The sequence below is a fragment of the Penicillium diatomitis genome (assembly GCF_028827545.1).
Source record: "Penicillium diatomitis strain IBT 30728 chromosome Unknown utg000009l_segment0_segment0, whole genome shotgun sequence".
Taxonomy (NCBI): domain Eukaryota; kingdom Fungi; phylum Ascomycota; class Eurotiomycetes; order Eurotiales; family Aspergillaceae; genus Penicillium; species Penicillium diatomitis.
In genome coordinates, this window is record NW_026623181.1 from 1,056,532 (window position 1) to 1,072,037 (window position 15,506).

A 15,506-nucleotide genomic window follows, 5' to 3' on the forward strand; every position below is an offset into this window, starting at 1 on the left:
CAGCAAAGGAAGGACCCGTCTTATCAAAACCTCCCGGGTATTGGGCCGCGTCGAACCCTTTCGGCAAGATTCGAGTTCTCGTGGATCAATCTGGTATGAATTTTCGAGTTAAAAAATTGCTCTTGGAGTGTGACGGCTATCAAACGCCCATCTCGATTCCAGATGACCATATCTAAATCTCTGGGGTACATTCGCCCAAAAAGGCAAAAGTGGTGGGTATAAGTGTAGCCTGAGGTGTCCGCGAATTTCTTATCGTTATCGACAGTTGACATCGAGCGCATCACGCGTCTCTGGCTCGCTTTGCACGATACAGTGTGTGCTTCGTCCTCGATCAATCAGGCCCTTGGACGTCGGCTCTTTCTCATGGAGCATGTTACAATAAGATGCCGCTCGACGCAGATTACGCCCAGGGCTCTGCCTTTCGAGATGACCGATTTGTTGAGCCAGCCTCGTCCATCTTGGCCGCTCATTTTGCGCCGCGCGTAGCAACTCAAGGGCAGGAGCCGCAGCGATTGTCTCGGGAGGCGTTCTCGCAGCTCCGGCAAGAGCTTCTGAGCGAAAGATCGACCCAGATCCGTTTAGACGACGGGGTCACTGACATCAACAAGCTTATATGTATTGTTCTTAAGGCGGGGTTGGAGGTGAGTCTCTCTGACAGTGGTCCAGAGGTGGATGTGGAGGGCCAGATCCTGGACTGTCTGGAGATCATTCATGTCAGCATCGACAAAGCACCTCAAGCGCTCTGGGATCGTGCAGATCCGACAATACTGGGCGAAGAGGTACAGGCCCCTCTGTACTCTTGGTTGAGTCTCCGCTTGATCAAGCTGGCTTGTGCGTGGCATGCCGAGGCAGTTCAGGAAAAGGTGCACTCCATCTTCGTCAGTCTGGCCTGTGTGCAGTATAAGAGTATTCGCTCCTCGCCTGCAAGCTACGGTATCTCTGCATTTCTACGAGCTTGCGCGTTGGGTATGTATATTGTTCGTGAAGTCTGTACCTTGAGCCTGGACACCGACTAACGTCCCTCAGACATCTTGTCCGCCATAGAGGGTGTTTTAGATATGGATATACGTGGCTTCCGCCCAGTCAGAGTATCCATACCCTCCAAGACTGGAACTTTGCTGGTAGACATGGATGATCTGAACCTACCGCGTAATCTTTTGAATCGAAGCTTTGTCCTTGGGACTTTCACCGAGGCAGCCACCCTGGTCATGATTTTGTTAAAATCACTGAATCCTAGCACGTCAGTGCGAGAACCCACTAAGCAGCAGTGCCTTCTCCTCAGACAGAACTTGCCTTGGGCATTGAGTGGATACCACCGGCTTCGAAGAGTGCTTTTACGAGAGTATGAGACTTCGGACCCAAAAGCCGCATCCGAGGGACAGTCATTAATCACGCAGTGTCTATGGAATACGTATCAACTCTGTGCTCCATCATCATCAAAAGCAGCTGTCATTGCTGGCGTGGATCTGTTCGGTGCATGGGCTCAGTGCCTTGCCGACTTTCTTCCTGCCAGTCGGTTTCCCAGCTTGGCCGCTCTACAATTCGACTTGAGCCAATTCCTAGATGAGTTTTCTCAAGTGATCGAGCAATCAACATCATATCTTCCCCAGTTGGGGGATTTACTTTTGCCGGTCCTGAGCGACATCGAGATACAAGGCTCGGACCATAAGCCTCTCGATCAATGTCTCTTGGTATTTGACAACCTTGTCCTTGTTTGTCCTGCCCCTTTGCTCATGCTATATATAGAACTCCGTGCACGGTCTCCGCACTCAAGTGCTCGAAAACGCATCGATCGCCCTTAAACGGCCTGTTTCATTAAAACCTGGTACAGAACCTGGTACAAAACCTGGTACAGAACCTGGTACAAAACCTGGTGCAGAACCTGGTCAAATTGACCCCCTTCAAGAAACGCCGATTACAGAGCCAGTGCTGGGTAAACAGAGTGACGAGGCACGGCCGTCCAAGCGGTTGTGTCTTTCTGCTGAAGATTCCGGTGCGGACTTGAAAAGTGCTCTTTTGAACAAGATTGCAGCAACGTTGCGTTGCGGCTCAACAGCCACTTTGGCAGAGCTCAATAAAGCAGCGCAGTAAGTCAAATAGGTCACCTACTTTTTTTGTTCCAATAGACCTTAACATAAGTATTTCAGGCAATCCTTCGAAGGAGTCTCGGACGACCAAAGAATGGATTTTTTGCAGGATTTTGGCAAGCTCTCATGCGCAGCTGCAGGCACATTGGTGAAAAATCACTCAGACTTTGTCTCGAAAGACGCTTTCCTATGCTCTCGATGCGATGTTGACGAGTCTGGAGTCAATCATGTCGTAGAAACAGAACTGGCTAGCTACGAAGATCTTTGGAATATTCTAAATTTCATCCTTCCCCGACTTTCTCGCACCCCCGGCCCTCGAATCGCTGCGATGATTGCGTTGAGACGCGTTCTCCTTCATTCTCCAAATCTGAAACCTCTGCACTTCTCCTCGTCGGCGGCGGGAGAATTCTGCCTGCATTCACTGCGTAGCTCGCTTCGTGAGCTTCGAGTCGCAACCTCGTGCGTAACCGATCGAGACGATCCTGCGAAGAAGGGTGCTGATGAAAGATTAGATCCTCAATAGTCGCGTTCGTGCAGCCGGGCTTACCCGTGGACCTTCGCCGAGCAAATTTCGTAACCGTGCTGGAAGTGTTGAGAAATCTTTCCGAGAAAAATGACGTGCCTCTTCAAGAAGCGTGCATTTTGACGCTCTGTCGTCTTGCAAGGTGAGCTCATCACTGAAGATTTTTCCCTGCCGGTAAACATGCAGTTAACCAGCTCCAACAGCACCCCGGACGATGACGAGAAGCACATCATTTTGTTGCGTTTGCTGGAATACCTCGGTCATTCGAATCCCTACATTTGTGCGGTGGCATACAACGAGGTAAGTCCGGACCTGAGTATTATGTCCGTCCGTTGCCATTAATTGCTGCATCCGAACAGTTGCCCAAGTGCCGAATGCTAACGTTTGATGGAAGCTTTCCAAACTTGCACAACGATTCTCTCTTACACCTGCTGCTTTGTTCCGACCCTACTGGCGCACCCTCTCGGTGGCGGTGGTCAAAAATCTTCAGACTCGCCCGCACATGGCTGAGCAATTGTGCGAGCTTTTGGGTATGAAGGTCGATGGCTTCTTGCGACTTACAGAGGTTCATGTGCTTCCATATCTCGTCTTGACAAGGAAAAAAGACATTATCTGCAGAATCGGTGCAAGTCGCAATGAGGGAGAGTCGCCTTTTGATGTGTGTTCTGAGAAGAACAACCTTGCAGCAATATTATCTTTCCTTCTGGCCCAGCAATCCGATGATCCCGAAGCGATGATCATGTCGCTTCTTTCGGATATCGATCCAGCATTCAAAGGTCGATCGTTGGCGGAATTGGTTCGAATCGAGCCTATTCTGATTGCATGCGATCTTTTAAAGAGCCTCGGGGATGCTGGGGAACACAATAAGGAACGAGTGAGTTATGGACCGGGAAGTCCACTGACAAATCGATCCTTGTGATATACTTGCTGATGCCCTCTTGTGCAGTTTCTGCAAGCCCTTCATCGACTCGCTACGTTTGTACCTAGAAAGTTCGTTCATGCGACTTCTTCTAAGCAGGCGGACCTTCTTAGTTACTTCATCGAGGAGCATGTTCTAGGTATCATCACGCAATTCGCAAACGCCATTAACGATTTCCAGGTTCGGCAGACACTAGCAGAAAAACGCCGGAATCTGAAGGCTATCGAGGAAATGATCCAGATTGCTCAGGGCCATGTGAACAATGCTCTGCCACAAGTGTGCGCCTGTCTGAGGTCTGCGCTTGAGATCGATGAGCTATGTGACCAGGCATTCTCCGCCTGGAAAACCCTGATCCGCTCTTTGAGCGAGGAGGATATCGAGCCCTTGATTGATCAGACTTGGGCAATCGTGATCAGATACTGGGATAATCTGACTGATGACAGCAGGAAGCAGGCTTCTCAATTGATAGACCACATTCTTACGAATCAGCCGAACCTTGTGCGGGACACTTTCAATACCATGCCTTCGCTTGTTTCTATCTCCGAGCTAGCCGATTTCGAGACGAAAATTGGTGAGCTGCGTGCTGAAATGGATGTTCGAAGCAAATTTCTCGCGCTCATCCGTCGTTGTCAGAGCGAGAACTCGACGGTCCTCGAGCAAGCACTCAAAGAATTATTGCCCTTCCTTTCTGAAAACGAAGAATTCTTGCATATCTCTGTCCTAAGTGAGCAGCCTGATCCAGTTGTCGCTCAGCTAACCCGAGCTTTGTTGGATTGCTGTGTGAAGTTCAGTATCATTTCCGATTCGATCACATTGCTCTCGTCTCAATGTTTGGGACTTATTGGCTGCTTGGATCCAAATCGTGTGGAGACAATCAAGGAAAAGAAGGACATTCTGGTCTTGTCGAACTTTGACAGGATGGAAGAAACGGTCGAGTTTATTCTCTTCTTTCTTCAGAATGTCCTAGTTGAAGCTTTTCTCTCGGCATCCAACACGCGAGCTCAGGGGTTCCTTGCCTATGCTATGCAAGGATTGTTGAAGATATGCAACCTCAACGCAGCGGTTACCCAGCGATCTCGTGACGTGCAAGGTGATGAGAAATTCAGCAAGTGGATGGAACTCCCTGAAAGCGTGCGCAACACATTGACTCCCTTCTTGACTTCAACCTACACCGTCACTGTTGTCGCCACAACCTCCAAAGTGACGTACCCGTTGTTATCCACTGGAATGACTCACAGTGAATGGCTTCGAAGTTTGGTGCAGGACTTACTTCAGGCCGGCAGCGGTGACAATGCGAAGCTTATATTTGCTGTTTGCAGTCGTGTTGTCAAGGGGCAAGATATCTCAATTTCTTCGTTTTTGTTCCCCTTCGCTGCATTGAATCGCATCGTTGGGGGCACCGATCAGGAGCAGCAGGACCTTCAGCTTGAGCTGGTCTACGTTCTCTCCCATCCTCTGCCCGATGTGAACAACAGCTTCCGGGAGACTATCATCAGCTGCAGTCAGGTAAGACTCTGCGCACAAAATCTCACAATTACGGCTTGGCTAACGTTCGTCGCAGAGTGTTTTTGAAGTGCTGGACTACCTCACAAGGTGGCTACAAGGCAAGAAGAAACAACTCAACGCCCTCAACATTCAATCTCATTCATCAAATCGTTCGCATAAAGATCCTGGGCGTGACTCGCTTCTTGACAAATACGCTTCGCAGATCAAATCTGTTGAGTGGTTGCTTGCTTCAATTCCACCGGAGATTATTTCGACAAGGGCCGTTGAATGTAGGTCATTCTCACGAGCTCTCTTTCACTGGGAACAGTATATCCGTCGAGTGAACTCTCCTTCAGCATCTCAGACCACGTCCGCGGCCACATCCGAACAGCTTTATGAGAGGCTACAGGACATTTACAGTCAGATAGACGAACCTGATGGAATAGAGGGCATCTCGAGCCACCTCTCTGCGCTCAGTATTGATCAGCAAGTACTTGAGCATCGAAAGGCAGGACGATGGGCGACCGCACAGAGCTGGTATGAATTGGAGCTTGAGAAGGAACCCAACAACATAGACGCCCAATGGAATCTGATCACTTGTCTGAAGGAGTCTGGCCAACAAGGTAAGATCTACACGCTCTGTTTCGTCCACGTCAGTCTACTAATGCTCTTCAAGATGCGATTGTCACACGGTTTGAGGTTCTCAAGCAATCTGAGCCGGCTTCGTCCCGGCTCTTGCCTTTCGCAGTCGAGGCCTCGTGGATCACCAGCAGATGGGATAAACTGGAGAGCTACCTCGAGCTCACACAGAGAGATGGCAGTGGTGACTTCAATGTTGGCATTGGGTCGGCGCTGAATGCTCTGCGCCGAAAGGGATCGTCCGCTTTCATCGAGATTATCAACGAGCTCAGACTGAGCGTGGCAAAGTCATTAACGAATAATTCGGTAACCTCACTGCAATCCTGTCACGACGATATGCTTCGGCTCCATGCTCTTGCCGATGTGGAAGCTATAGTTCGCGCAGGGCCTGACGGTGCTCATGCGTCCAAAGATTCTTTGCTAGGCACTCTGAATCGGCGTCTGAATGTACTGGGAGGTTACCTTGCCGACAAACAATATCTTTTGGGCCTTCGACGAGCAGCGATGGAACTTGCGTGAGTGGGGTGTGTCTATATCCCTCAAGGGATTTGGTTACTAACGTCACTTGGCAGCGGCGGTTTCGGGAGCTCAGAAATTTCGGCTGCCTGGCTCACGAGTGCTCAACTTTCAAGAAAAGGCAATTTTACGGGTCAGGCGTACCATTCAATGCTGCATGCCGCGCGCTTAAAGGATCGATCTGCCACCATTGAACATGCCAGGCTTCTGTGGAAAGATGGACATCATCGAAAGGCGATTCAGACCTTGGAAGGTGCTATAGCGTCAAACGAATCAAGCGCTGCCAACCAATCTGTAGACTCACAGACGGCGTCATTCTTGTCGGGGCGTGGCAAGGGTCAAAATGAAACTGCTGCAGTGGTATGTTGTGGCTCAACCAGTCTTGCCTAATCGCATTCGCCCCCAGCTAACCAAAATACACGTCAGGCTCACCTCATGCTCGCGAAATGGACTGATCGGGCTGGACAAACACACACACAGGCTATTGTTCAGCGTTATCGTGCGGCTATCAAGCTCTATCCAAAGTAAGCCCGCTGGACGTGGATGTGATCTAATGTGATATACTGACCACGATGCCATAGATGGGAGAAGGCGCATTACTACCTGGGGAAACATTACAACAAGATTCTCGAGCTAGAGAAGATGAAACCCATGGGCAAGGAAGCGCAAATCTAGTAAGCCTACGCCAGTCTCAGGGACCTACTGATCAATCATTTTCTCACATTTTTGTCTAGTCTGAGCGGAGAGGCAACGAAACTTGTCATAGAGAACTATCTTCGATCTCTGACGTATGGCTGCAAATATGTCTTCCAAACTTTGCCGAAAATTCTAACTCTCTGGCTGGAGCACGCTGCTGTAGCAGGCCAGCCTATTGATCCAAAGAGAGGCAGTAACGAGTGAGTATCACATCTTCCTATACTAGCATAGCGTTGTCTGTTGGTCTAACTCACCGTCAAAAGGGAATTCCAGCAACATACCCATGCGCAGAGACTTAAGAGTCTCGACGAGATACACAACCAGTTGAGAAAATATATTTCCTCACGCCTTCAAGCTTTCTTGGTAAGTAGCCCACATTACTTTCCAAGATCACATACTGACTATTGCAGCTCTTCACCATCTTGCCTCAGGTCGTTGCGCGTATTAGTCACCGTCACCCTACGGTATATGACCTTTTGACGCGAATGGTCACCAAAGCCGTCCAAAGCTACCCCCAGCAAGGTCTATGGACGGTTCTCGCTGTTGTGAAGTCATCAAATCGAGATCGAGCGCTAAAGGGACAAGCATGTCTCACCAAAATCCAAGAATACAACAGCAAAGTCAAAAAAGATAACACGCCTGAGATTCGTCGAATGATTCAACAAGGCCAGAGATTCTCCGACGAACTTCTTCAGCTCTGTCTCGCTCGTGTGGAGGACCGAGTCTCGAAAGTCAATCTTGCTCGCAATCTTGGATTTAATCACAAAGTTGCCCCTTGTCGACTAGTAGTGCCTTTCCAGGCTATGTTAATCCCTAGTTTGCCTGTCAGCCATGAGTCCGAGCACTTGAAAGGGTTTCGTCCGTTCCCCCGAGACCCGACCACTATTGAAGGTAAATTGACAGATGAAGGAGGAACTTTGCAAGAGCTGGTGCTGACCGTTTCTAGCTGTTCTTGATGAAGCGCAGGTTTTGAACTCTCTTCAGAAGCCACGCAAGATCAGCATCCGGGGCTCCGACGGAAAGATTTACAATGCTCTTTGCAAGCCCAAAGATGATCTCCGGAAAGATCAACGTTTGATGGAATTCAACAATATGATCAACCGCTTCTTGAAGCGAGATGTCGAGGCAAGCAAGCGACGGTTGTGTAAGTTGCATCTGCCAGAACGCCAGTCTCAGGGTCGCGCTAATCGATCATTAGATATTAAAACGTATGCCGTAACTCCATTGAACGAGGAATGTGGTATCATTGAATGGGTCGACAATCTTCGCACATTGAGAGATATTATCGTCAAGCTTCTTCGCGAGCGAAGAATCCAAGCCAACGTGAGTCTGCGACTTTTTCCCTTCCACTGTTGCCCTTTGGACCAACTGACCTATTCCTCTGAGACTCATAGTACACCGAGATCAGGCATTATCTCGATGAGATCTGCGCGGACAAAACATTCTCGAAGATCTCTCTCTTCGATACTATGATCCTATCCAAGTACGAGCTCTACTTTCCCGATTGTCCATTTCAGCTGAGGTCGAAAACTGTGGCACTGACCATCTTCAGGCTTCCACCTGTTCTTTACGAATGGTTCGTCGAAATGTTCCCCGAGACAGAGTCTTGGTTTACAGCTCGACTACGATACACACGGTCCACTGCGGTAATGTCGATGGTCGGATACGTCCTTGGGTATGTGGATCTGGCTCGTTTTTCGTTCACCCATTTTCGGATGATAAAGTGCAAACGTCAGGAGATGTTTCATGTTGGATGCTCATTCGTTATCGGTAGGCTCGGTGATCGCCATGGCGAGAATCTTCTGTTTGAAGAAGGCACAGGCGGTATTCTCCATGTGGACTTTAATTGTCTTTTCGACAAGGTAAGTAAAGGGAGTGCTGAATTGCTGAACCGCTTGCTTTGTGCGTTCTTTCGACTAATCAGATCTCTAGGGTCTAACCTTTGAGAAACCCGAGGTGGTCCCATTCCGCTTGACCCATAACATGGTAGATGCATTCGGTGCCTATGGGTATAACGGTAAGTGCCAAATGTCTGAAATTTTACGTTCAGCCGCGCTATGTACTGACTGTTCTCGATTGAAAGGTCCCTTCCGAAGAACATGTGAAATTTCCTTGGGCCTCCTACGACAGAATGAGGATTCTCTCATGACAATTCTAGAGACTTTCCTGCATGACCCGACAACGGATTTCATTGGAAAGAGGGTGAGTTGAGACTCCACTGTTGACAGAAGGTCTCCTAAGCGAGGGCGTACCAGCTAATTCGTTCTCTCAATCATTTGCAGCGTCGTACCCATGCAAACGTCCCCGATACACCCGCAGGAGTCTTGGAGGGCGTCCGCGACAAAGTTCGTGGATTCATGTCCAAGCAGCCCATTCCGTTGTCTGTCGATGGACAAGTTGATGAGCTCATTGTGCAGGCCACTGACAAGAGGAATCTTGCATCGATGTATGTTGGGTGGTGTTCGTTCTTCTAATCTTCTATTGGATGGCTCTGGGTACGACGGTTCTCAATTGATTCAAGCATTTTGGGTTTATTTTTCCTTCTTAAATGCCTTTTGTACACTACACGATATCCAGAATGATTTTTAGGGAGTTGATGTTGGTGCTATTGGGTCTATGGTTTTCATGCTGCCGGTACACGAGCGTCAATAAAAGTAGTAGTGTTTTTTTTTTTTTTTCTTTTTGAAATTCTTATCAGAATTCTTGCTTCTTGCGCAAGTAATTTTAGAAGACATTGTCATGGATGGCCAAGAGGGTTGTAACAACGCCTTTCTATCATGAAGCTAATCCGTTTCTTGCTCCTGCCATGCAGCCCTTCCTGAATCTCCGCTCGTCCGTTTTCTTGCTATCTTGCAGTTTACCGACGACCGCGGCTTCGACTTCTCACTGGACTGCGGCTCCGGCTCCGGCTCCGGCTCCGGCTCCGACTACCATAGCTGCTATAGCTGGAGCCCCTGCGTCGACGCGATCGCGGACTATCTGCCCGACGGCTTCCCCGGCGTGGAGGTGATCGAGACCGGGAGTAAGACCGTGCGCGCACTGGCGATCTGGATCGAGATAGTGATGGAGGTCGATATGTGTCCCGTCGATCTCCTGGCCGCCCGCGTCCATGTCTGCGCGGTGGTGAGTCCGCTCGGTTTCGATTCCCGAAGCGCGCACGTCCACCCGCACCTCTGTTGGATGCTGGTGGTGGGGACAGAGAGAAGTTTCGTCGCGGGAGGACAATTGAGACGTTCAGTACGACACCATCCAGTTGAGCTTCGTGCATGTGTGAGATAGCAGCTTCGGCATCGGCAGCATCGTAATAGACAATGTAAGCTGTACCGCGATTCGTCATAACTACATCGAAAAGGCAACCGAGATTAGTACATTGAGTTACTTCTAGGGGAGTCCTGGGTTGAAATGTGAGTCTGTTTCTTACAGGCCTTGTTCATAGGAAGGTCGATGTGTTCGATGTCTCCGAAGCTTCCAAATATCTCCCGCAAGTGAGCTTCCGTGACATTCTTAGTCAACTTTTCCACGACGACCTGTTGTGATGCGCAAGTTTAGCTGCAATGGCCTTAAAGTCTGGGCGACAATCAACTTGAAGTCACTCACCTTGGAGCTCCGCGGAGGGCTTTGAACTGGGCTGAGAGAGCGACTGCGACTGCGACTGGCACTGCGATACCTCCTTCCACCTCTGACGGGACTTCGAGAGCGAGAGCGCGAGCGCGAGCGTGAGAGAGATCGTTCTCGTGATACAGAATCACTTCTGCTCCTGGACCGACGGTGGCGCTCTGGTGCTGGGCTTCGTGTGTAGCTTCTTGATCGGTTGTGTGATCGAGGTAATTTTGGCAGGCCAGGGTCTGGCGAGCGCATAGGTGAACGGCCCCGAGGGGATCGGGTGAACATGGTTGTTCTTTATGGTTTTGATTTCACTTCCGGGAAAAGGATTCAGAGTTGGTAAGAGAGAGGACTGAGTAGTGTGGTGAGGGTGAAGAAGTTGATGAAGATTAATGTGAAAAGAAGCTCAGTAGTACCTGCATGTCGCATGTCAAGTCACGAGCTAACGCGCTCCACAGACGCCGATGGCTCAAAGCTACGCTAGCCGCTTTTGGCAATGACCTTGTAGTTGAATAGATCATCCGAAGACTTCGTACAGAACAGTATTACGTGAGACAGATGAATGAGCTGATAGACACACTCTCTCTAGATGATACAGTGGGCATTCGGTCTCGAACTTCTCGCAATTGATGTATATTGTCATTCAATGGGGTATATCTGCTATCTAAAAACTTCACATCTCGGCCGTTCTATTTCCTGCATTATTTTTGCGCGTCTCGCCAATCCTCATATTCACGAATGACGGAATCGGTGATTTGACGCCGCACTTGAGTCAGTGCATATTCGAAGTGCTTCAACTTGATATCTTGCTCCTGGCCTGTCTCCTCTTCTTCATCCAGCGCAGCATCACCGGCGGTCTCGCAGATGCTGACCATCTCCGCACCCGAATAGCCCTCGGTGACCGAGGCCAGCTCGTCAAGATCAACCTCTGGACTCAAGACAGACTTAGCTGCCCAGATGCGGAGAATCTCACGTCGAGCTTCAAAGTCTGGCGGGCCAATATAGAGAATGTTGTCCAGACGACCAGGTCTCATAAGCGCCGAGTCAAGAACGTCGGGTTTATTGGTCGCAGCGACGACCAGGACGTTGCGTAGCTCTTCGATACCGTCCATCTCATTTAGAAGAGTAGTGAGAACGTTCACACCGCCTTGCGAACTACTGCTTCGACGAGCGGCAATGGCATCGATCTCGTCGAAGAAGATGATGCTGGGCCGTGCTGCGCGGGCTTTGCGGAAAATTTCGCGCAGTGATCGCTCGGATTCACCAACGTACATGCTCAAAATCTCGGCACCCTTGACAGCCAAGAAGTTAAGACCAGCTTCCGTAGCCAAAGCCTTCACAGTGAGAGTTTTGGAACATCCGGGAGGTCCGTAAAGAAGGATACCCTTTTTGCTCTTGACATTCAGTCGACGCATGCGCTCCGGGTGCTAATTTGGACAGTCAGTCTGGGTGATACGTTGCTTTATTAATGGGAGACAGAGGCTCCAGCCTTGTGCTGCTTACCTTGAGAGGCCTCTCAACCGCTTGTTGAAGACGCTTTTTGATATCGTGTTGGCCACCAATATCTGTCCATCGCACCTTGGGTGTCTCTAAGAAGACCTCTCGCATCGCTGTTGGACGAATCTCCTGCAGCGAGGCCAAAACGTCTTCTTCCTTGATGTCCAGATCGATTCGAATCTCTCCATTGCTCGAATCGCTCTTTTCGTTCGCATCAATAAGGGGGACGTCCATATCTGGTGTCGCGTCCTTAATTTTTAAACCTTCAAGTCCAAGCGTACCCAATTGCCGCTGTCGAGCCTTTCGGCAGATTGATTGTAGCAACGCATAGAGATCAGCGCCGACGTAACCGTGAGTCTTTTCAGCAATAAAATCAATCAACGTGTCGTTGAGTCCTGCAAATGGCGGTCCCCGAATAGCGCGTAAAATTTCGGCTCGATCCTGCGCCGTCGGGACCTGCAGCTCGATCTCAGTGCCCAGTCGGTGAGGAGTTCGAAGAGCGTCGTCAACGTTGTTGGGATGCCGGGTCGCAGCCACCACGAGCACGGATGCGCTCTGAATGGCGTCAAGGTTCTCACACAGTACCGACACCAGTGACGTTGAATCGAAGGAGGTTTTCTTGGGCGCAATAAACTCTAATTGATCGATCAGAATGACACTCGGCTTTGCGCGTGCAGCCTCATGGAAAATATTTCGAAGCTTCACCTCACTTTCGTGAGTGCTGCGGCCGAGGGTCGATGTCCCGATCTTGAAGACTTGCTTCCAGCCTGCGTTCTCGATCTGCTGAAGGAGTGCGGATTTACCCGTTCCCTTGGGTCCATAGAGGAGAATACCCCGATTGTGTTCGTAAAATGGTGGCATAACAGGACTATGCGAGTTGAGGTTGAAATCTGACAGACTCTCATTGATGTCCTCGATCTGTCGTGAGAGGCCACCCAGGCCCACGGATGGCACCGCGATATGTGAAGGCGAGTCATCTCTCGCACTGACCTCTGTTCCAATTGAGACTTTGGACTTCTTCGTGAATCTGAAGATTGTGCGGTTCGGGTTCGCTCCAGGTGCATGAATATTGATCACCTTGAAGTTTCTGCGCTGGCCCTTGAGCTCCAAGTCAAATACCAGCCCAAGGGCGAGGACCTCGCCTCGGAGAAGTGGGAATTCCAGGGTCCATTCCCAGTGTGGTCTCTCTTGGTCTGAGATGGGCCCAAATTTTTCAATCTTGTCGGGCTCGGAGCAGTCCATGAGGACGATGTTCTCAATATCGTCCAATGTACCTTCCACCTTGGTGATGGCATACTTCTCGCCGACCTTGATCCCATAACATTCCTGAAGAGTCCTCGACGTTTGTACCACCGTACTTTGAATGTTCTCTACCGCTGTCCAAGCGATTGCCGTTTTTGGCGATCCGTCCGCGGATGACAACGTGCACAGGTCGTCCGCGCGAAGTCTTAGCGCGGCGAGGGAAGACGAGGAAAGATAGATGCGAAAAGCATCCTTGAGGTCACTTCGTGCCTGCTTTGAAAGAGGTCGAGCAGTGAAGCTGCGAACTTCGGCCATTGTCGACTTATGACAGAGCTTATATAGCACTCAGATTGATCAATGGCTTAAATCTTGAGGTGAGCGAGCTTTCGGTTGAAGTAGACTGAAAGCTCGACGGACGTATAATGTGACGCAGCAGCTTTCAATCGCGGACTTTGACAACGGGAGTTAGCATGTCAATCAACTATTTTTGAGCCCGTCACGTACGTACTCGTCCTGCAATTTCGCCGATAGATGAAGCTGAGATTCGACTATCCCGGGTCTCTATGTAATCAGGTCTTTCGCGGTAACACAATGAACCTCGAACGTTGTGAAATCGAGAACCGCACTTCTAAGAAATTTAAAGTGGGGTTAAGCCAGAGGGATCTTATCAACTTGTTATCAGACATTCGATGCGCCCGGGAAAAGTGGGTCACAAAGCTGAGACACACGTGTGTAGCTTGGTATACAACCTGGCTGTACAAAGATGACAATTTCAATGTACGCGAGCTGATCAAGTGGACGACGATTTGTCATTCTTGACAGAAAAAATGATCGGCGATGCTAAGGAGCTTGAATCAAGTCGAAAGATTGGGCGAGTTTCACGTAAGAGTCATATTATAGTCTCTCCGAGTCAATGTAGGTTTAGGTTGAATGTCCTTGCCACCTGGCTAGAATACCCTATGTAGGCGAAACGACAGGGCGAGTGAGGAGGCCGGAACAATGGTATAGCAGTAAATATCGTAAGAGTACTTGCAAAACTAATGTCAATCAACTCGCATCGAGTTACACGTCACATGAAGAAGCATCAAGGAGAAGGGCATAACACAAAAAAAGACGAGTTGCCATGGGACTATGGACAAATATGTATGATACTCAGATTCGGCAATTGCTAGAGACTCCAGCAGATATTGGAGCTTTATGAGCCACGCACATTGCAAGCAGGGATAATAGAGCAGTCAAGAAGAACAGAAACACTGACCAAGGAAAGACTCAAGCAAGAACACCCAGCAAATATGGAAACAACCCAGCCATCCGCACGCAGGAAGAACGAAGACATTGGAGAAAGGAGATTCGGTAAGTAAGACAAAGTGGGTCATGACGAAGAGAACGGTGCGACTGGTGTGAAGGGCGAAAGGGATGAGAGCTGATTGTTGTAATGGTGTTACAAGAAGATGTTTCTAGCAACATTTTCCTCCGGAGCTACCGTTCATCCCTGATCCTTGGTCTATGGGGACGCCTGAAGACCCGGTGTGCTCAGTCTTTGAGGTGTCCATGCCCTTCTTGATATCGGTGGCCAGGCTATAGAATGCCTTTTCGATGTTGATGTTGTTTTTGGCTGACACTTCCAAAAAGGGAATGCCCAACTCGTCAGCCAATTGCTGGCCCTGCTCAGTGGTGACAGCTCGCTTCTCCTCCCAGTCGCACTTGTTTCCGATGAGGATCTTGTGCACGCCCTCGCTGGCATGTTGCTCGACATTCGAGAACCATGAGCGGATGTCTACATGCATGTCAGCTAAACGAAATCATACAAACTCCAGGAGAACAAGAAAACTGCGGGGACGAGGGCAATGGGCGACAAATCACCACGGGATGTCAGTCTGCGACACATACTCTGGAAAGATTTCTCATCAGTCACGTCGTAGACCAAAAGAATACCCATCGCGCCACGGTAGTAAGCAGTCGTGATTGTTCGGAACCGCTCCTGGCCAGCAGTATCCCAGATCTGCAACTTCACCCGCTTCCCATCCAGCTCGATCGTGCGAATCTTGAAGTCGATGCCGATGGTTGTGATGAAGGAGGGAGTAAATGAGTCTTCACTGAAGCGCAGCAAACAGCATGACTTGCCAACGCCAGAGTCACCGATCAACAGCAACTTGATCTATTGTGGATGCAACGTGCTTTAGCCGAAAGTTCAAGCAACATGGAGATGGAGATGGACAGAGAGAGAGAGCATTTTTAGACTAACCAGGAAATCATAGTTTCGCGTGCCAGCCATGGTGAGGGTCTGGGGTATTTGTTT

The 15,506-nt window shown here is 49.6% G+C and overlaps 5 protein-coding genes across 5 annotated transcripts; 1 reads left to right on the forward strand and 4 right to left on the reverse strand.

Moving 5' to 3' along the window:
* Positions 1–383: 383 nt before the first annotated feature.
* On the forward strand, positions 384–9,339 carry atrA (protein kinase MEC1; the record flags this gene model as incomplete). The annotated part of the gene is made up of 23 exons (XM_056936479.1): positions 384–966; positions 1,027–1,691; positions 1,747–2,087; positions 2,148–2,546; positions 2,600–2,752; positions 2,814–2,910; positions 3,005–3,484; positions 3,557–5,035; positions 5,091–5,637; positions 5,691–6,168; positions 6,226–6,529; positions 6,596–6,693; positions 6,751–6,843; positions 6,904–7,065; positions 7,129–7,228; positions 7,276–7,756; positions 7,812–8,009; positions 8,064–8,188; positions 8,260–8,540; positions 8,640–8,727; positions 8,798–8,882; positions 9,024–9,067; positions 9,148–9,339. 23 exons carry the CDS (start codon positions 384–386, stop codon positions 9,337–9,339), a joined length of 7,473 nt encoding a protein of 2,490 aa, XP_056788414.1.
* A 383-nt stretch (positions 9,340–9,722) lies between these two features.
* Positions 9,723–10,299, reverse strand: N7539_006879 (uncharacterized protein; the record flags this gene model as incomplete). Its single annotated transcript, XM_056936480.1, has 2 exons — positions 9,723–10,204; positions 10,287–10,299. 2 exons carry the CDS (start codon positions 10,297–10,299, stop codon positions 9,723–9,725), a joined length of 495 nt encoding a protein of 164 aa, XP_056788415.1.
* Positions 10,300–10,377: 78 nt separating this feature from the next.
* N7539_006880 (Serine/arginine-rich splicing factor SR45) lies at positions 10,378–10,763 on the reverse strand (the record flags this gene model as incomplete). Its single annotated transcript, XM_056936481.1, has 2 exons — positions 10,463–10,763; positions 10,378–10,392 (listed from the first exon to the last, which is right to left on the reverse strand). Coding segments are annotated over exons 1-2 (309 nt in total), but the record flags the coding sequence as incomplete, so codon positions are not given.
* Positions 10,764–11,169: 406 nt separating this feature from the next.
* On the reverse strand, positions 11,170–13,522 carry N7539_006881 (putative AAA family ATPase; the record flags this gene model as incomplete). Its single annotated transcript, XM_056936482.1, has 2 exons — positions 11,170–11,895; positions 11,972–13,522. The coding sequence occupies 2 exons, from the start codon at positions 13,520–13,522 to the stop codon at positions 11,170–11,172; spliced, it is 2,277 nt and encodes a 758-aa protein (XP_056788417.1).
* Positions 13,523–14,664: 1,142 nt separating this feature from the next.
* On the reverse strand, positions 14,665–15,482 carry srgA (Rab family GTPase srgA; the record flags this gene model as incomplete). Its single annotated transcript, XM_056936483.1, has 3 exons — positions 14,665–14,984; positions 15,098–15,365; positions 15,453–15,482. 3 exons carry the CDS (start codon positions 15,480–15,482, stop codon positions 14,665–14,667), a joined length of 618 nt encoding a protein of 205 aa, XP_056788418.1.
* Positions 15,483–15,506: the final 24 nt, after the last annotated feature.